This window comes from Pelobates fuscus, chromosome 3, assembly GCF_036172605.1.
Source record: "Pelobates fuscus isolate aPelFus1 chromosome 3, aPelFus1.pri, whole genome shotgun sequence".
Lineage (NCBI taxonomy): Eukaryota > Metazoa > Chordata > Amphibia > Anura > Pelobatidae > Pelobates > Pelobates fuscus.
The window spans coordinates 125,150,133-125,175,117 of NC_086319.1; the positions used below are offsets into that span (position 1 = coordinate 125,150,133).

General features: G+C 38.1%; 1 protein-coding gene across 2 annotated transcripts in view; it reads right to left on the minus strand.

Annotated features, from left to right (window-relative positions):
* Nucleotides 1-24,755, minus strand: part of SLIT3 (slit guidance ligand 3) — a 658,792-nt gene extending 634,037 nt beyond the window's left edge. For both annotated transcript variants that reach the window (XM_063447449.1, XM_063447448.1), the window contains exon 1: nt 23,854-24,755. In XM_063447449.1, the coding sequence (XP_063303519.1) occupies nt 23,854-24,044 (191 nt within the window). In that variant the 5' untranslated portion in view covers nt 24,045-24,755. The remainder of the gene's footprint in view (nt 1-23,853) is intronic.
* Nucleotides 24,756-24,985: the final 230 nt, after the last annotated feature.

Consider the following 24,985-nt stretch of genomic DNA (forward strand, 5'->3'; position numbering starts at 1 on the left):
TGTCTGATACCTATGTGCTTTTGTCCATATAGAGTAGAATAAGCAGAATGTTCACAAAAATTGGACTGTATTTAAGAAAGAGAATAGAACTAGTGACATACTCCTAAATGTCTACTTTAGTCTGATCATCCACATTTATCTAAGCTGCATGGTTTCTTAATTTATTTTACTCATTTGATTAAAGTTCCTTGGACGCCTTCAGGAGTAGTTTAGAATTTTAGAGTCAGCCCAGGTGAATGTGTTTGCTGTATACAGTACAGGATTTTAAACATTTTTGAGTCCAAAAAAATGATGACTGCTCAAGAATAAAACCCACGGCAGTTTGCAATCCTCTTCATCTAATGTTACAATGGCCTATCTATCCCACCCATACTCCTCACAAGATAAGCTCAATGAAATAATATCCCACCCTCATATTGTATAACTGCTCCTTTTTATAAATGTATTTGAACATTTAGTTCCATTATACGTTACTAGTAAAGTGTCACTCAAATAACCTCAGATTACTCCAAAAGACTATTTGGGCATAACAACATACTGCTACATGATGAAAAAATATTCCTTATAGGAACACTCCAACGTTATAAATAAATAAATTTCTTTATAATGTTGGAGTGCTAGGCAGTCTCCTATGCCCCCTACCCAAACCCTATGCTCTCAATAAAGAGTTAACTTACCTCTAATCCGGTAGCAAGATGGGTCCTTGCCACAGCTTTGCTCCCAGCAAAATTGATGTATCTCATAGAGAAGCATTGGCATGCAGGGTATATGCTTTACAATTAATGCACACCAGCACAAAGCAACCAGGAAAAGCACTCTGACTGACACCTGGAATGGTGCAACCATGTGAATTTATAAAAGTACTTGTATCTCTTGCACTTTTATAAAGTAACAAGGAGGGGACCCTAAACTGAAGTGCTTCAAGGGTTTGGAGTATTATTTTTAAACCATTCTTTTAAATTATCAATATGTAATTTATACTTTAGTTACCTGTGTAAGTCAAATATAGCATGATGCTCAATCTCACTGATTAGCTGTGTAGAGGGCTCCAAGTTAGCACTGTACTAAAGTACTGTGTTCAGCCACACACCAGTGATAGAACCAATGATGTTACCTGGTATAAGTGGGCATTAGGTTCATGGCTCTTCAATGCATTTGCTTGGGCCCTCCCTAAGTTAAAAGGTTAAAAGGACTCTCCAGTGCAGGGAAAACAAACCTGTTTTCCTGGCACTGCAGAATCCTGCAGTGCCCCCCTTCCTCACGCCCCCATCCCATATTGTTAAAGGAGTTAAAACCCATTCATCTACTTACCTGAATCCAGCGCTGATGTCCCTTGGCTCTGGGTCAGGCTCCACCCACGTACTTCCCCCACCGTCATCAGCCGGCGGGGGAGACCTAATGCACATGTTCGGCAATAGCCGCGCATTAGACCTCCCCATAGGAAAGCATTATTCAATGCTTTCCTATGGTGAAAATCTGACGCTGGAGGTCCGTGAGGTCGGTTTGGATTCCGGAAGCCCTCACAGCCACAGAGTTCTAAGTGCAATAGGGCTACATTTAGCTTCTTTGGCCAAAGAAGGCCAAAACAATCGTTTGTTTCTGTAACTCTTGTGTAGACAGAATTGTGTAGACAGAATTTGCCAGAATTTTGGATCTGTACTGCATTTGTGGGCGGGATCAGTCTGAAATGCAAATGGTATGAGTTCACTCTTTAATGGCAGAAATCAACAAAAACTATTTTGAGACCTGAGAGATTTACCGAAGGGTAAGCTTTTGAGTTTCTCTAAGCTTCTGTCTATTCTCATATTCTCTGTTTCTGCTTTGATGAAATAAACAGCAGAAATTCAACATGCCAGTAAAAACGCAAACAAAACTATATAACACCACAAACTCTGAAAGAAATTTGTGACAACATGCCCTCTCAGTGCTCAATACAAATGATGTAATATCCTGGGAGACTGTCTTCGCAAAAGGCAAGCCTATATGAAATAATTAGAATTTGTGAGCTGTAAATATGTCCAAATCCAGTATGAATATTCTAAATGGAAAAAAATTATAATTTGGAAAAATCTTAGGAGCACATATTAAAGGGATTATATATTTACCAGAACCACTACAGCTTAATCTAACTGGTGTCTATAGCATGTAACTGCATGCTTAGCATTGTAAACACTGCATTATCAGAGAAAAGGTAGGATTTACATTGCTGGTTAGTTACGCCTCTAGTGGCAGCCACTAAGATGACCACCAGAAGTGCTTCCTGTGTCAGTGGTGCAAAGTGTGCAGCACTGGCGTTCAGTGTCTCCACAGTCTGCATGGGAGCGCGGAACATTTCCCAGATAGATCTATTGATTCAATGCATCTCTATGATGAGATGCTTATTGGCGCAGTATATTGCTGTGCATGCGCAATAGCCTACAAATGCTTCATGATGATCTCAGCCATGGAGACAGAACCGAGCGAAAAAGGTAAGTTAACTCACCTTTCTCATGCAATCCGAGTGGAGCTGGGGACCTAAATAGTTTGTTTAATACTCTAGTGTCAGGAAAACATGATTGTACTTCTGACACTATAGTGCTCTTTAATTTAATGAAACTTAGAGTAAAAATAAAATGTAGTGTGTGTGTCTCAAACCATGTACTTAATAACAACATTTACCTGTGTGTGGCAGTTTGGCTACCTGTGACCCTTTGTATTTGATACATTTGCCAAACTGACTACATCTCTCATAATCCATTTACAGCCATAATACTGGCAAAACATCAGAACATATGTAGTCCAGAACATCTGGAGTGCCAAAGGTTGCCTATCTCTACACTATAGCTTGAAACGGACGCTTGTTGCTATACCTACAATCCGTGTCAGTCAAAGAGCCAGGAATTACACTTACTGACTTGCATACCGATGAGTTGATATATCAGCAGTGACATATGGAGGTATTTGTCTGCTCCTCACCTCAATACAAACATAACATATACTATAAATATCAAAATAATATTGCACTCATTGTAACCTGTGACCTGTAATACCAAGAACCGATTGATTGCCATATATAAAGAGTGCTGCATGCAACATAAGTAAGAATACCTTTAGCTTATCTTTTCTGCCCTTCTGGATAATCTGTGCTGCCATCTCCCAAACATTCTACACATTTATGCAAGCCAATCATGATGCTCTGCACACACACGAAAAGAAAATATGGGCAGACAATCATGGCACAGCTGGTATTAGCATTAAATGCCAGGCAATGCCAAACATAATAATAAAACAAAATTTATTTTTATTAAAAAAAAACACAACATATAGCAAACTATTAGTTAGCTATTGGAATGTTCCTTTTTTTTTCTAAAGTGACACTTCTTGCCACAGGCACCATTTGTGAACATAGATTCTCCAAACTAAAACTAGTACTATGGTACCCAGTGAAGTAGAACTCAAATCATTTGCCATAAAGCATGAAAATCATGTTGTTCCTTCAGGTAAGGGCATTTTGAAGTGGATTAATAAGGGATTACAGGGCTTCAGAAATGTTTGATCCTCCGTAAAAAGCATGGATTATCTCAAGAGCCAATCATAGCCACAAAACTTAGGCTGCGCTCTAAGGCAAATACACTGGCCTTTATTTTTGATCATAATTTCCCTTTAGTTCCCAGGATTAACAGGACTTTCAAAAGGGACTTTCTTCCAGTTTCAAAGGTCAAATATTTTAACTCCTTTTCAGTTTTAACAAATAACAGCCAACGGCAACAAGTCATATGAACCAGAGGTGAACGACAAAACAAAGCTGAAAGATTGACCACCAAACTAATATAAAGCCAGCAACATTACATTATCAGGAGATTGAATTTCTAGACCTGTAACTGTTTATATTTAAAACTTTTGGCATAAATATGATTGTATTACAAATCTTGGAAACAATATAAACACCAATATAATTAAATTTTCTCCTATATCTAATTAAATGCAAAATAAGGCTCAACGGCAGCATTACAACTGTCTCTGAATGTAATTTTAACACTGTGAGTGGAAAGAGTGACTGTCCGAATTTGTTTATTAAAAGGAAAAGATTGCAAGGGCCAGATCTGATCACATTTCAGAAAAGAATTACTGCTTTGACTTCTTTTAGCAAGAATAACATTTTATTCTGACACCACAATCTGCATCCATCATAGCCAAGAGGACTGATGGGATGGTGAATAAAAGCCACAAGGAAATATTAGCTACAATTAGCATACTCAACTTGCAGCACAAGGAACATAATGGTTTTAGAGGGCTTGGCTGAAGGGAACAGGCAGACTTCTGGTTAAGGAGACAAGCACCAGAAGTCATGCACCAGTGCTCAAAAGTAGTTTGGCTACCTACGTTAACAAATAAATACATATATATATATATATATATATATATATATATATATATATATCTCGTTTAAAACAGGGGTGCCCAAAAGGTAGATCCCCAGATGTTGCATAGCTATAGCTTCCATGATGCTTTGTTATCCTAAAGCATTCTAAAGGCATGCAAAGCATCATGGGAGCTGTAGTTTTACAACATCTGGGGATCTACTTTTTGGGCACCCCTGACTTAAACTATAGTTACTTATTTAACAAGCTATTCAAATATCTAAAAACTGTGTTTCTCTTACATATTCATAAAACACTTCAGGACACAGACTAGGGTAAATTGGTAAGATTGGTAAAATATAGAATACCAATATTCTATAACAAGGATGCTTAGGGTATCTATTTTTCAAAATTCAAAAAGTAGTGTAATCATAATAACTATTTAATTGGATTCCACAGCAGCTACTTCCCTTTTAATCTAATAATATAGAATAAAATAATTACCATTCGAGTACATTCGACCAATCACTTTCATTCCCATTCCGTTTTTAGGGGATCTGTGCAGGACCGGGGAAGGCATTTGTCATGAGCAGCTTGGGATTTAGTTCAATCAAGGGTTAAAAAGTACACAGTTGGAGAAGACGTGTTAAGCACAAGCTCCGTGCAAATCCACACCCAATCCAGCTTTTAGGCATCCAATCTTAGGCAAAACCGACTACAAAAGCTTCCACATACGCGTCTCACAATGGGGAAACGCTCACAAAAGAGACATAATATCTTGGGACGCTGCTCCCAAGATATCAGAGACTTGCTGGTCCGGGGAGCGCTGCATGCAGCACCAAAGATGGCCGACGCAGCCGTGGAGACTTCCTCCTATGAGGAGCCTTCACTAGATACCCCTGATGAGCTGCCTCAGAGGTTTGCACCACACTTCCTCAGATGAAGACGATGATACACCGGCTACCAAATGGAATATTAAGTCACCGCTGAAGGACATTCGCTCCCTGTTCCAAGCAGACCTGGCAATAGTGCAGAAAGATGTGCACTCCCTTACAGGCAGCATAAAGCTGACAGAGGAGGAGGTCACAGCCCTACAAACCAAACAGGCCACTATGCGAGAGGTCCAGGACAAAACTATCCGAGCACACAAAGGCATGGCAGCGAAGCTGGCGGACCAGGAGGACAAATGCCGCAGCAACAACATCAAGCTCAGGGATGGTGCCAGAAGAGGTGGCCACGGCGGAGTTACCCCAATATCGGCGCCGCTTGTTCCACCACCTGCTACCACCTAAATAAGCAAAGGCCATCATATTGAATGGTTGTTACCACATTCCCAAACCACCAAATGGCCAGGAACCCTCCACAAGGGACCTCATAGTCCAATTTGTGTCCTCTCTGGACAAAGTGGCAGTACTGGCTGCAGTTCGCGACTAATCCGCATGCGAACTTGAATCATACACGCTCACTTTCTACTCCAATCTGTCTCGGGCCACTCTGCTGTGGAGACGCTCCCTGCGTTTGGCCACATCGTTTTTTACGTGGGCCTTCTCCCCCATCTCCTAGAAAGTGCTCCACGAGCACAATACACTCCGATGACCGATGTATAAGAAAGATTATCAAAGGTGTCATTTTCACTATATTCAATTTTATTGTCAATTTATATATTTAGCATGTTACCATTACTATTCTTGAGGTTACCCACCTAATAGAGATAAGGCATGATATCACCCCTGAGGTGGACACCTCCATGATTGCATAACCAAGGCATATTCAAATTCTAAAAACCCAGGCTCCTACCAAAATCTCCCCCTCCCCCTCCCCTAAATAGCAGCTTACCCCTAACCCTGCACGAGAGCCAAACCACTAAATTGGGCTACAAAGCTCTGTATCATGCTACAATACTCAGCCAGGCCCCAGCGAACAGCATTATATTACACTCAACGCTTTAGCTAGGACTAGCACATGTTTATTCCTCCATATTACCTACTATTTGCACATGCCTGTGCAAGATACTCTTACTTATCTTTTTATTGTTACTACTTAAAATGTGGGTACTGATTGCCAAAGCATTTGCTTGCAAATGTATGCTGAACTCCACAACAAAAATAAAGAATAATAAAAACAAAAAAGTACACAGGTTTTTTTTCTGTTAAACTTGGAATGATTCTAAAAATGACAAGTGTGTTTTTATGTGTATGTGATAAATGGCACTTCTAATTTCCAAATCAGAGCCTCATTAAGGGGAAGTGTCAAACAATACCAAAAATTACAAGGCTTGTCGTAAAAAATTAACAGTCCCGGTTATGTAAGAGAGAGAGAGATAAAAAATGTATTCAAATTGATTTCATTTGCAATGAATTTCCAGAGTAAAACAGAGGTTGCTTTTTCTGATAGTCTACATCTGTTATTTGGGGAAATAAACTTGAACTGTATATTTTTCTTGCGTGACATAGATATGTGTAAGAGGCTATGACATTCTCTTTCATTAGGTATGACATTCTCTTTCAAACATAAAATAAAATAATAAAAGGGGAATTTGATAACAACAGATGCAAAAAATAACCTAGTCTTCCAGGAGAGCAAACCTCTCTTCCAGGAGAGCAAGATGGACACATGCTTTTTTTTTATGCATATAAGCAAATTTCAGTGTGTAAATGTCACAAACTTCTTTTACACAAATGGAACAACCCCTATTAACTTAAATGGTTACTCCATTTAACACCATCACCACATCAGTGATTGAAAGTGGTCATGGTTCTTGAAACCTGTATGTAAGGCTAGGTTCTGGAGGTATAACTCCACGGATTGCAGCAACATTAACCAGGTGTAATGAGAGTTCTGGTCTGGATAATGTAATTTCTGTACATATTTCTTGCATACAGGGTCAATCACTGGCTGAGAGTACTTAGCTGACACTTGCTTGGCTTGCAATATCAGCATCTGGCTTCTAAATGTGCGTAACCCAGCATATTAGGAGGCACAGTACTCAAAGAGACCTGGCAAAGAGGTCAAACCATTGCAAAATCACTCTTGGTACCATAACCACTACAGGGGCTGTAGTAGTTGTGATGCATGAACTAACCTTTAAAAGTTCACTCGCATGTCTATAGTGTCTCGGTCATCTCAAACGTACCTTTCTCATATTGTTTCACTTCTCTTTCAGAATCGGTTCTTCTTTTCTTCATTTCTAATCTAGTCCTCTTTAAAACATAAGACAAAGTAGGGATGTTTCCTACACTTGGCAATCTTGACAAAGGGTGGGGCTTTGTTAGCTTGACAAAGGAAATGGAGCTTGCCTTAAGCTTAGTCACATGTGTCAGGTGTAGGAAAAATACATAAGATAAAGTAGTCCCTATTGTATTTGATGTTTTAAAGATAAATAGATCTGAAATTAAGAAAATAACAGATTCTGAAAGAGAAAAAGAAGAGGAAATAATAGAAAGTAAAGTTTGAGGTGACCGCGCCGCTTTCAACACTGATTTAAAATACATGGTAAAAGAGCAGCATACAGTACTAATGCTGTGTTTGCATCTCCTTTTAACAGGACCATTTTCTGTGGGTTAGCTGGGAGCCTACCATGATTTTTTTACTGAATCATCAACACAATCCCCAAAGTAATGAGAGTGAGTCTACCAAAGCCACTCATCCATCCTTACTTGTCTACGTGCCTCTGTAACGCCCAAGTCTAGCTTTCCAGTTTGTATTCCTGGTTTAGTTTAAAAACAAAAACATGGGGAAAAAGTATCCTCTGTTTTACTGCACATTCTTATAATGCTCTCATATGACATGTTATAAAACAATTTATTTTAAGGAATGCACTGATATTTGTTCAGATCCATCTTGATAATTAATTATTGGACATTGCACAATGTACAATTGTTTTCTTAGGGGCAACAGAATGGACAACAGTTCAAGTAGCACACCCTGCGGGGCCCCATTCAGTTCTCAAGCTGTTTTTAGCTCAGCTTGTGCCATTACACAGAAAACCTAAATTATTTGCATATCAGACTTATCCCCTTTCAAAAAGGCAGTACAGATCTAAAATACAGGCCAGCTCTCTATACGTGAGAGATGCAGAAACCACAGATGATCGTTTCAGCCTTATTGGGCTTCACCCATTGTACAGCGCCACGGAATTTGCTGGCGCTATATAAATAATGAAATAATAATAATAATTGATGAGGTATAGCCAATATACCCATAGACCAACATTTCAAATGTGGGTGTGGCCAAAGACAGTGTGTCGGTTACAAATTTTAGTTGACTTACTAATAACAATTTCCACAATTACAATGTGGGAGGGATGGATTTGTGCCTGATATAGGGACACTTGGGAGGTATGGAGATTGCTAATGGTTACTGTGGGAGTAGTGGGTATTGCTAAGAAGGAGATGCATGGATTTTTGGGGAATATCTTATTGAGGGTAGAAGGGAAAGAGTTAGTAATAGCTGAAGAGATGTCATTTATAGATGGGGATCTGTTTAAGCAGGAGGTCAGAATTATTTCAGAACTAAGGTACCAGAAGGTGCATGCATTTGTAAAAGACCACGACAGCACTGGACCTATTGAGTTTTAGTCATATATATTAACTATGGAATAATGCATGATAACAACCAAAACATGCCCTGATTGTATATCTGCTGGGGCCTGCATTTTGCTTATTTTGCTTTCTTTTTCCTATCATCGTATAGTCAGGGTTGCTTGTCCATTTGATTTACTTGTATTAGAGCATTGATTATTTTCTCTCTGTCTTTTTGCATTCTTTTTCACCTCCAATGCCTGCATTTCATTTTCCGCCCATTTTGAGATTGAATTTTCTCAAGAGAAGTCAAACATACAGTCCAAAATATAAGACTTTGAACAATTACGAAGACCATTTTTTTTAAAAACGATTTCTTGCAATTAATTTGCCAATCCAGCACTATTCCCTGTAGTTGTCAGCCCAAGATTTGTGAGAGTTCCATTTCAAACAGCAGTTGCTGCCATTTTAATAACAGTGGCTGAGGTAACTGCTTCCAATGGCTGCAACAGCAAATAAACTTACTGGATCGTGTATAACTCATTATTGACCTCACAGTAATGTCTTCCCTTTAAGCCTTGCAATACACTATCACTAAGCATTTACCCCTGCACTACACTACCACTATGTGTAAACCCTACACTACTCTTTAGATTGTAAGCTCACAGGCTAACTCAACACTTTGTATAAAAGGGCTACAATGACTAGATCTCAGCTCCTTTTGTATTGGTCTGTGTACATTGTAATGCACCCTCCCCCTGCCATCGCCCCTCCCCCCCTCCATTGTACAGCGCTGCAGAATATGTTTCCGCTTTATAGATGCCAGTAATAAAATTAATGCCCTGACTCTGACCATTAGCTTATCTAACTCTAACCCTCAAAATGACAACCCCTAACTATCTTAGCACTAACCATTATCTAAATATATCATATATTTTAAAAAAATAAAATAAATAGATGACAGTGAAGTGTGTATAAGGGTAAAATGCATTCATTGGGTTCTGGAGATATTTATAAAGCACTTGACCTTCATCTTTTGATTTATTAAAATGTTCCCGTACTCTTTGATGTGAATATTTGCCCATAATAGACAATATATTGCTATGCACAGTCCATAGCCCAGCTCTCTAGCCTATGAGGAGAAAGCTTGTAAACCAAGTTGTGTGTGCACCATGCTGAGACCACATGCAAATGTTGGATCAACATGATAAGGCCATACCAGAAAGCTCACTATTGGCTGATTGACAAGAGCTGGAAGTGGAGTTACACCTGGCTAAAAACCCTCTCAATATCTGGACTGGCAATGTTTCTAACAGAAACGTTGCAAAGACTGGATCCCTGCACCATATCATCACCAGCAACTGTTTTACATTAAAAGGATGATGTAGCAAAATAACTCCAGATACTGCAGGTTATCAAGTTTACTAGACATATGCTTGAAGAAACATGTAGGCTAATAAATACATTGTTTAATGGTCATAAACAGGGCTGCCATCAGAAATTTCCATGCCCCTTACACAGCTTCAACCCTTTGATGGCCGATGGCTAGAGAGAGTTGGAGAATGGTGCTGCCGAAAGCTGAAGATTCCGTTTGCTTGCCCCTTCTTCAATATGCAGACATCAAGGGGCACATATATTCCGATTGTGCACATTGATATTGTGGGGCCAGGGCCTTCCAGGTGGCCCAAGCCATGTACAACCTAACCGGCTGTACCGCCTTGATGGGGGCCCTGGTCATGAATAATGCATTTTTTTTTTTAAATCAAAACATCTGCAATATTTTTTCATAAAGGGTTTTCCGAAGTCCTTAGAAACTTACCTTGCATTAGCTGATATTCCCGTTTGTTTCCCAGCAGGAAGTGGTAGTGTTAAATCAATTGTTTCATATATATATATATATATATATATATATATATATATATATATATATATATTGTAATATAATATATACAGTATCTCAAAAAAAGTGAGTACACCATTCACATTTTTGTATATATTTTATTATATATTTTCATGTGACAACTCTGAAGAAATGACACTCTACTACAATGTAAAGTAGTCAGTGTACAGCCTGTATAACAGTGTAAATTTGCTGTCTCCTTAAAAAACACACAGCCATTAATGTCTAAACCGTTGGCAACAAAAGTGAGTACACCCCTAAGTGGAAATGTCCAAATTGGGCCCAAAGTGTCAATATTTTGTGTGGCCACCATTATTTTCCAGCACTGCCTTAGAGATCTTGCGCTCCCCCACCTTCCATTTGGGATGCCCCACAGATGCTTAATAGGGTTTAGGTCTGGAGACATGCTTGGCCAGTCCATCACCTTTACCTTCAGCTTCTTTAGCAAGACAGTGGTCGTCTTAGAGGTGTGTTTGGGGTTATCATGTTGGAATACTGCCCTGCGGCCCAGTCTCCGAATGTAGGGGATCATGCTCTGCTTCAGTATGTCACAGTACATGTTGGCATTCATGGTTCCCTCAATGAACTGTAGCTCCCCAGTCCCGGCAACAGTCATGCAGGCCCAGACCATGACACTCCCACCACCATGCTTGACTGTAGGCAAGATACACATGTCTTTGTACTCGTCACCTGGTTGCTGCCACACACGCCTGACCCTATCTGAACCAAATCAGTTTATCTTGGTCTCATCGGACCACAGGACATGGTTTCAGTAATTCATGTCCTTAGCCTGCTTGTCTTCAGCAACTGTTTGCAGGCTTTCTTGTGCATCATCTTTAGAAGAGACTTCCTTCTGGGATGACAGCCATGCAGACCAATTTGATGCAGTGTGCGGCGTATAGTCTGAGCACTGACAGGCTGTCCCCCCACCATTTCAACCTCTGCAGCAATGCTGGCAGCACTCATATGTCTATTTCCCAAAGACATGGCGAGGCCTGTTCTGAGTGGAACCTCTCTTGTGAAACTGCTGTATGGTCTTGCCCACCATGCTGCAGCTCAGTTTCAGGGTCTTGGCAATCTTCCTATAGCCTAGGCCATCTTTATGTAGAGCAACAATTATTTTTTCAGATCCTCAGAGAGTTATTTGCCATGAGGTGCCATGTTGAACTTCCAGTGACCATTTTGAGAGAGTGTGAGAGCGATAACACCAAATCTAACACACCTGCTCCCCATTTAAACCTGAGACCTTGCAACACTAACGTGTCACATGAGACTGGGGAGGGAAAATGGCTAACTGGGCCCAATTTGGACATTTCCACATAGGGGTGTACTCACTTTTGTTACCAACGGTTTAGACATCAATGGCTCTGTGTTGAGTTATTTTGAGGGGACATCAAATATACACTGGTATGCAGGCTGTACACTTACTACTTTACATTGTGTTCAGTGTTGTCACATGAAAAGATATAATAAAATATTTACAAACATGTGAGGGCTGTACTCACTTTTGTGAGATACTGTATATACACATACACACACAGCCGTGGGCAAGAGAGATCAAACATCTCCTTCTCCGGGTCATTGCAGGTTTGTAGCAGGGGGCAGAGAGTCTCTGAGCCTTCACCTCCACTGGCTCCTCTCTCTTGCGCACAAACCCAATCCTGTCAAAGAGTTGATGCAGGTTACTACAGGCCCTATACACACACATGCTAGCTACATCCCTAATACACATAAGATACACAGGAGTTTTGTTTCATATTATACATTTCTAGAAAAAGTACATGGCTGCTCTTATATTATATTATATTATATTATATCTTATGTTCTGAAAATTAATTCTACTGCTGTAGATCTGTGTTACTCTGCTGGCTCCATGGCCTTGTGGCAGCAGGTATGGAACACAGCTCCAAGTGCCTATGACATGGAGTGGGTGGACTCGGGTGCAGGTTCGGGCCTTGGCCTTGAGCTGTGTAAAAGAGGCGCATGGCAGAAATTCTGACAACAGATGCTAAATTATGCAGAATTTCAGAATAGTTCTCTGCTTCTATGCTGAAAGATTTCAGTTGCCAGAAGTGAAGTTACACACCATAACTACTTCATCAACCATGCATGTTTATGGTTCTTAAGAGGATCCCTTTAGGATGATCAAGGTTTAGCTCAGTGATACTGAACGATCCACCTCTGCTCTGTAAAGAATATCATGTGAAGTTACATTCTGAGGAAAAGATATGAGCGTGAAGATGCACTAAGTATCTTTTCTTAAACCATGCCTTAACATCATGAATGTTAATTAAAACAGCTGACATGTTTATGGTTAAAGCCTTCCAAAAGGAAACATGTTCATCTAATTTCCTGGCTATAAAACATTTTCATATTATAAACATAAAGTTTATTAATTGAGCCAGGTGCTACATGTTTACATCAAATGTGTGACCGTGTTAATTCTCAGTTCCTTAATAAAGCACCAAATCACTATGTATATACGTAAATCCAAGTTTTAATAAAGAGATTATTAAAAAGTTATTGACGCCTTAATATAAATGGCTGGACACTGTCCAATCAGAGGTTTCTCATTTAAAAATCTTGTGTACAAATCGAACATATATGTAACCGGCCACTCATATAATTTTCAAGGAGCTGTATCACATCTCACTGAGAAGTATACAATGACCACACAAAAGCATAATAATTCCAGCAGGATCCATTTTAAAGCAATTTATTGGTGTCAATGTTTCTGTCTTGTGAGTTTTCCTTAGAGTTCTAAAGTGTATGAGAGCCAAGCTCTGGAAACTGTGCAAACGTGGTTGCTTAATATAGTGTTTGTTTGCTCGAACTTTCCCTCACTTCAACTTTCATCTATACATTATAGCACATAAGACAGAAAACCCTGAAGATGACATGTTCCTTTATGATAAACTAATGCCATCTTGGAGTCTTGAAGACACTGATAAACCACTCAACATTCAGTCTTGTTGTTTATGATGTCTCCACAAACCCTCAATGGAATTAATTTGCTATAATACACATAATTGTGAGTCATAATGCATACATCTCAGCATTTCAAATGGACAAAGAGAGACATTGTAATTTTAGGGGTGTGGCCAGGGCAGAGTGTTCAGAGAAATTTTAGGTGACAATTTATGATAGTAAAATGTAATTTATAACAAAACAATGTATCATAGTTACACAGTCTGATTTATAGACACATTTATTGTAGTTTAAACACACATTACTGTGCATTTTATTGATGTGGAGATCTGATATACACATCAGACACACCAACATTAGGATTACACAGAGAGACAAAAGGGATTGGGGTTCAAAATAAGGACTGCCCTGCAAAACAGGGATACTTTGGAGGTATGATATTGCTTTTCATTCACAATGTATCCCATCCTCATTATATTTAAGAACTGTATATGGCCTATAGCGAATTAAAGTTAAAATGGTAAACATTGGACATTATTTTTTCACATCAACTATTTCAGCCTTATTTTGCCCTCCAGGTTTCAATTGCCTACAAATCAGAGTATAGTGAATAATCTGTTTAAATTCACGTTAGATTTCTACCAATTCATACTTAAAAGGACTCTCCAGTGCCAGGAAAACATATCCGTCTTCCTGGCATTGGAAGACCCTGTAGTGCCCCTCTCCCTCCCACCCCCCATCCCATGTTGCTGAAGGGGTTAAAACCCCTTCAGTGATTTACCTGAACCCAGCCCCGATGTCCCTTGGCACTGGGTCAGGCTCCGCCCACTGACGTCGGCAGGGGGAGACCTAATGAGCATGCGCGGCAATGGCCGTGCCTGCGCATTAGACCACCCCATAGGAGATAATTATTCAGTACTTTCCTATGGCGATTCGAGCTGATGGACAGCCACTAGAGGAGAACTTAACCCTGCAAGGTAATTATTGCAGTTTTTATAAAAAGGTAGTGGGAGTTGGTACCCAGACCACTCCAATGGGCAGAAGGGGTCTGGGTGCTTGGAGTGTCCCTTAAGTGATTACACAAATTTACTATTTGGAAAGAAAGCTTTAGTTAAAATCCCTTTATTTGAAGAGAATTGTCAGTGGAAACGGAAGGCTAAAAAAGCCAAATTATTAAAAAAAACTAAATTGCACCTTGGGATTTTTTCTAGGGCAGATATTTTGACCAAATTTTTTTTTCTCTAATTTCTCTAATTAAAATAAACTACTTTGAAAAAAAAAATGTTAACGATAATAATAATAATAATAATATATATTTATTCTCAAAAACAAGGTATCTTCCAAAAAAAATAACAAACAAATGCCACTACAGTCAAGACTTACACTGCAGATAAAAACGTTTAATAAAGAAAAATCGTAAAGTAGAACTTTAATATTGACAGTATTTTTTAATAAGAACTAAGATATTGTAATCGTAAAAGTATAATAATTCAGGAGATTTAAGAAGAAAAAAAAAAAAAGAGTCCTGCAGAACTGCTACAATATACATATGACCACACATTAAAGCTTAGGATTTCACTATTCTTTGGTAAAACAGGAAATGTTTATTTAGGTACTGCTTTCTGAAACATTTCTTTCCTCAAAGCTGCATAGCAAAAGTCCATTCTTGCTTCAGCTGTGCTGCTAATTGTTTATTTAGACTTGCCCCCTCTCCTCCCACCCACCCCTATCCTTATGTGCCTAGTAGTACAGGTGGAGAAAAAAAAAAATAGAAAAAGTCAATTAAATACACATACTGTTGAACCACAAGATTTAAACTTGACGTGTACAAATTATACTAAGTATAAGTGCAAGAAAACAGTGATGACAAATATGTGGTCTATGCAGGCATAAAGAAGCAACACTGTATTGATGTACAATTTTTGCAAATGCCTCTAAGTTTTATTGATTATGATAATAATGCCTAGGCTATTATATTGGTGCTTTGCTGGTGCTGGTGATGGTGCTGGTGATTTGAAGCTTAGAAAATAAAGAGTCTCAGATGTGCGGCTTCCATGCTTCGATTATGCTTTGTCATTCAAAAAATTGGTAAAGCATCAAGGGATTTGTAGTTCTGCAACATATGGGGATCTAATGTTTGGGTACCTCTGCTCTACAGTAATTGATGTATGTTAGAAACAATGTCTACCAGCTCTCTGTATTACTCACTAAACAAACCATGCTCATTAACCGCCTATGGACCAGAAGCTAAAATTTCCTCACAATCTTAGGACCTTAAGTTAGTATGGAATTTTCTGCTTACTTACTGCTCACAATCCCAATTCAGCCCTGCAATCTTCAAATGTGTGAAGCAATCAATAATAATTACGGCTAATAAAAATAATAGTAATAATGATAGTATACTGTCTTAACTGTCCTTATGACAGTGAAGGCCATAACTGTTGCCCTATAAATTACGAGTAGAAACAAGTAAATACTAGTTTTCTTTTTTGTTTCAAAACATATGGCAAAGTAGGTGTGTAGCTTCAGGCAAAGGCCAAATGGTTTTAGGGCACCATTCTGGGAAAAGTTTAAGGTAAACAAAAGCTGTGTTAATTGATCCACTGCTGTGATTGAGCTAAATTTATGGCTCTATGTTGGAAAGAAAAAAAAAATTGCAAGGCTCTTTGCCTTAGGGCAGATTACAGGTAAACACTACCCTCTATTCAGGAGAATGACAGAACTGTTGCATTTTCTTCTGTCTAGAAGTCGAAAAATACAAACCTTTAAATGTGATGACAAGTCAATAGGTATGTAAGGGAAACACATCACCATACAAAGGTATTTGTCTTTTCCTGACGTTATTAACTGAGCAATCGTTAGAGGCTAAAACTAGCACACAACCATTGAGGCCACCATTAAGAGTTCAAGGTCAGGACTAAGGGAAGGAATATGTCTGGGCCAGTTCGTTTTATCGTGATTTAATGCAATAAACAATTATGTCCTCCTCCTCCTGCTGGTGTTGCCTTAGTTTGTGACAAGTATTATTGATGCTGCAGGGTCTGTCTCACACTTTCAGAACAGGGGATAATAGTTACAATTATGTACTCTCCTATCAGCTAGAAATCAGGAGAGATCCATACCAACTGCTAGCTCAGGATGTTTAATAACAGCTTACAAAAATAACTAAAAATGTAAAACTTAGAATTAAGAACTCGCTGATTTAATATACACCATTCCAATTACACGGCAATTATAGCGCATACGTGCATTTTTAAAGCGGTCACTAGAAATATTACAAAAAATAAAAAACATTTCTAAAATGCAAGAAAAGTAAGAAACATAATAAGTAATAAGAAAAAAAATACAGTATTACAAAAAGTACAATGTAAAAATTACAGCAAGCCTGTTTTTCATTATATAAAGCACAGCTGTCCAACTGCAGGCAAGCAATCAAAAAAATACCAACCACATTGACAAATTATACCTCCATTCTACTATGATCATATCATTCATATGTTCTATTCTATTACGTCACTGAGTTTCGACACTGCATATATTATGTACATCTATACTTTAACTTGAATGTTCATTGAAAGTAGGTATGCATGATTTTCCTAATGCCATACCCCTTTGCAGTGGAGGATGTGTCAGTCAAAAGGGCTGTGAATATTTAATACAAAGCACTCAAGTGGTCATGGTGGTTGGTGTAAGTCTATATCAAAGGCTTACACCAACCACCATGACCACTTGAGTGCTTTGAAGTGGCTATGGTGGTATGGATCTAGATGTACAGTGTGTCAGCTAAAAACACTGCACATCTAGAGTTTTTTTTAATTGTGTGCTAGGGGCTAGTTGCATCCCCAGCACATGTGACTTAGTATTCTGGGCTGCCAAATGTCTATTCTGTGCAAATTTTACGTCTGTCGTCAGTATGCACTGTACGCTGCTGACAGACATAAAAATCTTCCCACTTGCAGGCAGAGAACTTGCAGGGTGAAGATAGCATTCTCCTCTCTCCCTCCTTCCTGCCTCCATCCTTACTTCCTACCTTTGTGACTTAAATAGCGTTCTTTTTTAAAAAATTAAAATACTCCTCCCACCCTTCCTCCCAATTTCACTTCCCCCTGCCCTCGTTGGCTCAAATTGCGTGCTGTGATTGGTCTGTGTGAGTATCAGGTGGTGTGGAAGAGCCCCCCCCGCGCCACCCCCACCCAACCCTTCCCCCCTGCCCCGCCTTCTAAATACACACACACATTCACTGACAGATATGCATGCACTAGCTAACACACACACACACACACTAACAGACACACACACACTAACAGACAAACACACTCACACTAACAGACACACACTCACTCACTAACAGACACACACAGACACACAGACACACACTCACTCACATTAACACACTCACTTTTTTTTTTATTTAACCCCCCAGCCTCCTTACCTTTGGGAATGCTGGGGGGGGTGGGGGGGCGGGGTAGGTTCTCCGTCTCCCTGGGGTCTTTTGGGGCTGCTGGGCGGTCGGTCGGGCGGTGCTGGCGTCATATTCCGGCTCCCGGCATCACTCTGCAGCGCGCGAGGGAGCTGAGCAGAGCACTCAGGGGAAAGTGCTCCCTCGCCAGTGCCGCCTGACCGACCGGATTGTTAGTTAGCCGCAAGGCTAACAAGACATTTGCCCTGGGCTTTTGGGGGTGGCATTTTTTGCCGCCCCCTGGAAAGTGCTGCCCAAGGCAAATGCCTTGTTTGCCTCGTGGCTAATATGTCCCTGGTCGTTGTCTTGGGGCCCCAGGCCAGCTCGGGGCCCCAAGCAATTGCTTGGTTTGCTTGCCTTGTCGCGACGGGCCTGTTTGTATGTATTTACATTTTTAAACTGGCAACGTTGAAATGCTAATGGACTTTTTCACTATATAGATCTTCAAGTCTGGATAATAGGGAGATGTGAAGTGGTATCTTCATCTTGACTCTCCAAGACTTGATTTACAAATCATGTGCAAGTTAAGTTTAGGTGATTGCTGGTTTTAATTGATATACAGTTGATAGTATAGATATTTGAAATAATAGATTTTGTTTAACTGTACCAGTTTTGAATAAATCTAGGCAGTGTGAGCCCAATTGCAGTAGGCGACTTTCTGTCATGCTTTCACTAAATGTCTGCATAACTTTCCCACATTTTAAACTTTTTCCAACTTTGAGCATGTTCGTATGTAGTACATAGAATATGGTAATGTGGAATACAATGTGCCACACTCCTCATGGCTAGTGGGGAGTCTGATTGCTATCTACTGTCCTATTGTGTTTTATACCCCACCTCCTTTACTCTGTAAGATTGTTTGAGCAGGGTCCTTTTCATCATATTGTTCCTGTAAGTTTTTGTAATTGTCTCATTTATTGTTAATTATGTCCCTTCAATAATATTGTAAAGTGCTACGGAATTTGTTGGCACTATATAAATGCCAATAATAATATTAATAATAATATTGTAGCTGTTCTCAAGTTGGACTTTTATAAATTGACCCAAAAGTCCCAAACCTGCTTCCTCAACGAATGTATATTTCTGTAGGTTTGACTACAAAACAAATCTGTGTAATTTATTACAAAATTCAGCTGTAACGGAGGCCAGGCTAGATTATTCTAATTCAGTACTAGATCTGTAAGCAATTCAGTGGCATATCATTTATCTTTGCATTCACAGGGTAATTAGATACAAAGGATGGCTATTAAAAAAGCAAACAAATATACATGATGGATTCTAGCATTCCAAATTCCTCTTTACCGCTTAGACTTCCGATTACTACTTTTTCATTGTAAACATTTAAAGTCTGTTTTTTATATACATCTAATATAACTCAGAAAGCTAAAATAAATAAAATAAACCTTGGAGGGAGTCAAACAAAAATAATAACACTAGGACAAAATCATGCTACAAAACACATTAGGACAAAAAAATGTATTTATACGATAATCACATAGTCACTTGTGAAGGGTATAAGTTTCTTAATAACATATAACCAATACAAAAATCCAAACCGAGCAAGAATTAGTTTAGAGAGCAATTATTACTCCATTAAATGTTCTGCCAAAGTTTTGCAAAACCAGTAATGTAATACGTTTCATTCCTATTGCAAGGAAAGTGTTAATTAAAGATTTTGACATAAAACCATAATCTTTTATGTTATATCTGGTATATCTTTTTGGCCCTTTTATACTAAGTATTTTTATTTTACCATGCTGCTACTTATAATCCCATCTACGAAATAATAAAAAAAAAAAACAAAAAACTGACTAGCGTTATACACATAAAATAAAGCACATCTCCCACCTGTGTATAGATAGTTATGGAGGTTGACAAACTGTGAATAAAGGTTATGGAAGCTGTTCTGATTAGACACGTTAGTAGAAGTTGGTGGAGACAACAAGACGTGGAATCGTTCCCTGTAAACATTTGTTCCAATTCACAAAAGTGATATGTGTAAAAAAACAACCGTCAGTATGTATAATCTGAAGTGAAACAGTCATAGTATAACCCAACATAATAGATTTGATGAAGATAAAAATGTTTCCTGCATCAATAACATTTCGAGGGCTACCATTATTTTTTAGGTACTACTGAAATTAAACCGTGGAGTTGAAATCATATATACCCTCAACTTAAAAACACTTTTATTCCATTGGTTACAATAAAATATAGAGAAAGAAGACGATGGACAAAAACAAAGAAAACATAACGCATTGTCACGGGACGTCCTAGGGATTTTATGCATCTGTGTTTTTATATGGGTTCCACTGGAAACCCTATGCTTACCACCTCTCCCAAAAAAAAACACACACAAAAAATCTAAACACAGAAACATGTGCAAATTGTCTCGCGATAACCCGATTAGGAAGAGGGAAAGAAAATTCCAGATGAGGAGAAATCAAAGTTAATGGTTTTCAGGCCTGAAGATCACATACTGAGAATTATTAAAAGTATATATTTCATAAAGGGTCAAGATTTTATGTTAATGCATTTTTCCCATTATTTAATTTTAAAAAAGCCATGACTACAAGGAGGTGGAAAAATACTGGATACTGAACAGGACGTCTGGCATGTATAGTAAATACATAATGAATAGCTACAAAACAGATATTACACCATGAATCCAGGCCAGAAACTAACCATCTAATCTCTAAAAATGTGCTGAGATCAGGCCAGTGGACTAAATATATATTAGATATGAAGAAAAAATAAAAAATAAAAAAAAAATATATATATATATATTTCCATATATAATGATATATATTTATTTTATTTTTTTAAAGAAAATTTTAAATGAATGGCGTCATGCCACTGTAATATGCTGCCTCGTGTAAATGGCAAATGTGTCAAACTGCAAGTCTATGCTATAAGTTCATTGACTACTCAGTGAACCGTGATAAACTAAGGATAGGGCAACAAAAGCAGATTTTTTTTTTACTCTGAGCTTTTTGGGCCTAAATACTGCAATATTGTGACCAAGATATAGCAATTAATTAACAAACAGACCACATACTGAACTGTAATTTCCGTTCCATGAATGATTAGATTGTTTAATAGCTAAAACTCACACTGTATAAAATATTAAAAAGGGATACCCCAACCATCATGAAACTAGTCAAAGCCATGTCAAACATGTCTAATTCACCAGTAGGGGAGTTATTTTTATTATTATTTATAAAGCGCCATCAGACTCCATAGCGCTGTACATATTAATATGATATTCTGCATTTTGTTTACTATCTACAACTATTACAATTTAAAGGCCAAAACACTACTTATACCATTTTTAAAGATACACAAACACTTTTATGTGATTTTGTTAAATGTCACAATTCAACTAGACAGCAAATACAAAGATCTTTAAAAGTGATGCTTTAGTAAACACACCTTAATATTTCAAGGGGGCTATATATATATATATATATATTTTTTTTTTACATCTAACATATTAAAAGTGATTACTATACATATTTCTAGATAATATGGATCTTAGGATCCACCTCAGAGTGAATACTATTTTGTGCATACATTAATCCAGTTTATGCAAAACGAAGGAATATGTCCGGAATTGAGTCTATGAATTTTATGTGGATATTTTGTAATTATTCAATATTGTGGACCAGGAGGCCCATTTCACGTTTCTTTCTGATTCTAAATCGGGTTGTTTATTTAAGCCAAGGGTCCAACCACTAATTACTGGTATGTTTACAGTTTCCTTAAATAATTTCATCCAGAAGTAAAATGCAGCACAACCATTGCTACAATTACTGCTATGGTGGTAGAAAGTAAGTGACATCATCATTTTAACCAAAGGAAGAACTTAAAGGGAACATGTGTTTCAAAGAAAGAGGATTCTAATTGATACTATGTTGGGACTTGATTGAAAGTTATATCATGTTAATGATAAGAAGCCTAGCAGACAAATGATAAAGGGTTTGAAATGGACATAGAAAAGCCATCTTTATGACATTACGATAACCTTAAATACTGGTCTTAAAATACACCCGTTCTTTTTAAGACATATATTGAAATATTTTCCATATGAGGGCAAACATCTATTTTGAGCACATTTATTCGATCAATTATAAAGACTTAAATTAATTTCAGTATTTTAACTGTTTCTTAATGGTTAATATTTAATGTTTTCTCATACTAGCATTTAAGATAGCGCACTACATTTATATATATATATATATATATAAAAAAATTTTGTTTTTTTAAATTAATGATTAAAACCAATCCAACAAAAATCTTAGTGAATACTCTGCAGAACACGTGACATAGTAGTACTCTAATGCAGAAACCCATGACAGTATTGGAGCAGGGCTGTCACAAATTATGTGGCAATGTGCAAGAGATTTAGCATCAGTGGGCACTCATAAGGAGGCTTAGTAATTAAATTATCATTTAAGACATAGAACATAGCCAATCACATGCAGTTGTGAGAGAGGTGCTATTTTGTTTTTAACACACAATAACAAAAGTAAAAAATAAAAAAATTATATATATATATATATATATATGAAATTTTTTATCGCTTTAAACATTCATGTTTATTTTCATGATTAAATATATACACAATGAAAAATTAATCATAAAATGATTAACTGCACACTCTTATCACATGAAATTGTGGATGGAAAAATGAGCAGTTCTCTCCGACAAATACTTGAAGATCTTAAGATCCAAAATATATTGTTATATTGTCTGGATAACCATACTGCCCATTGACCCAGGTTAATTTGTAAAACCCTGCTGTTGCCAACAGCTTGGTCATCAGTGTCTATATAATCCACTGTATCTGGAATTGAGCAAAAACTCTAATAAAGTATAACAGTGCCAGGTAGGTCTACATTCAAAGTGGTCCTACTGCAGCTGTGGCTGGACAAGAGATCTTCTGTGGTGGCCCAAACCATTTCCTCTACTTCAGTAATTACCTCTCCTGTCTCTACTATACTAGTGTCTTCTATCCCACTGTTTATAATCTCCAATATATATATATATATATATATATATATATATATATATATATATATATATATATATATATATATTTCCAGTTTATATACTCCAGTCCACAAGTACCAATACTATTATATTCACTACCATTGCTTGAGCACAGTACTGTAACAGCTTGGGTTTAAAGACTGTCTCTGCCTCAACACAGTATTGCAACACCTTAGCTTTGGAGACTATCACTGTCTGTCTGAGCATAATGATGTTATATTGTGAGTCAATTAATTAAATCAAACCTACCCATCTTCCTAATGTTTCAATTCCCCTGTGTAAAATGAACACTCATTGAAACTCTCATAGGGTTAAAATCTGGAATCATAGAGTTGATAAGAAAAAAATCGATTCACAGATTTTCCGAACATAAATCTTTATTTTTAACAAGGAATCCCAAAGACAAATGCTTCACCCCAACTACCATTAACTAGAATGAATCGGGCACTAAGGTACCCCCTGACTAGAACTGTCATTATACATACACCACATGTTGGGAAACTCTGTGAAGTATACATGTTTATGTGACACATAGTGTAACTGCAACTATATTAACAACGTGCACAGATCCAGACTTAGATTGCCTTTTGTATGCATGCACAATGATCCTAATTAAATCTAGTATAATAAACTCAACATGTGATGTATACTTACAGCCTCTCTGCATTCCTTGGGATCCCCTTTGGAACACTCTTTAATCCAAGCCCATGACAATCCACATTAGGACCCGTGCAAGTACACTTGCTGGGACAGCTATCAACCAGGGTAAAAGTGATCAAACTCCAAACCCCAAGGAACAGCACCAAAGGAACATATCCACCTCTCAATTCTGGCAGCATGGTCATCTGAGGGACTTGTCTCTAGTCTCCCCTTCTTCTTCAGCCCAGTAAGTGAGATTGGATCAGATCAGTATACTCCACAGTGATGTAATGATACCAGTCTCATCCTTGCATCCCCATGCAACAGCAGATCTGCACCCTCAACAAACTGCAGCCTAAGTTTGTTTTGTTTTTTTTTGCAAATAATTATATTATATATAGACAACTATAATTAAAAAAACAATTAAAGTTGCTTTAGTCTCCAAGTAGTTTGAATAAACAAGCAGATCAGGAAATGGTGTTAAATAAAACTTGTTTTTTCTGTGATATTTTTTCTCCAAAACCTAGACAGGTACAGGCAAAAAAAAAATCATTGAGATTCAAACAAGCCAGGAGCAAAATATGCATGTGAATCAAGACTGGGCTGCAAATTTATCATCAGCGCAGAGCAATGCTATATATGTTGACTGTTCACGCGAGCGCTGCCCCCTGGCGGCGAGTCATGGTCATTATCCTGGTTTCTAAAGCGCTATGCCAGGTATGAAGTTCTTAGTTCGAGTTATAGAATGACAAGTGATACTTAGTAGCAGAAGTTCCACTCAGGGGTTCTTTAGAATGTAGCAGACTGGGAGTAGGGACAGGCTGGGAGTCTCAAAGCAGGAGATGGTATAGAAGTGCAGCAGCCACCAGTGACGGGGAGCTGTGTAAAATGCCTTACACTTCATTCACTCTCCGGAGAGAGCTAACCCAAATCAAGTTACTCCGGCCCCCTCCAAAATCCAGACAGCGCTTCCTATTGGCTGACATTGCGGTGACGTCGACATTCTTCAGAGTGAGAGTTTTAAGGGAAGGTGTAGGGGCCAGAGGGCGGGAAGAGTGGAATGCCATCACATTACTGGGAAATAGCAATACAAAAAGCCAAACTTTTCACTTTATTAACCTTTTATGGGATTTAAATTGAATTCTTG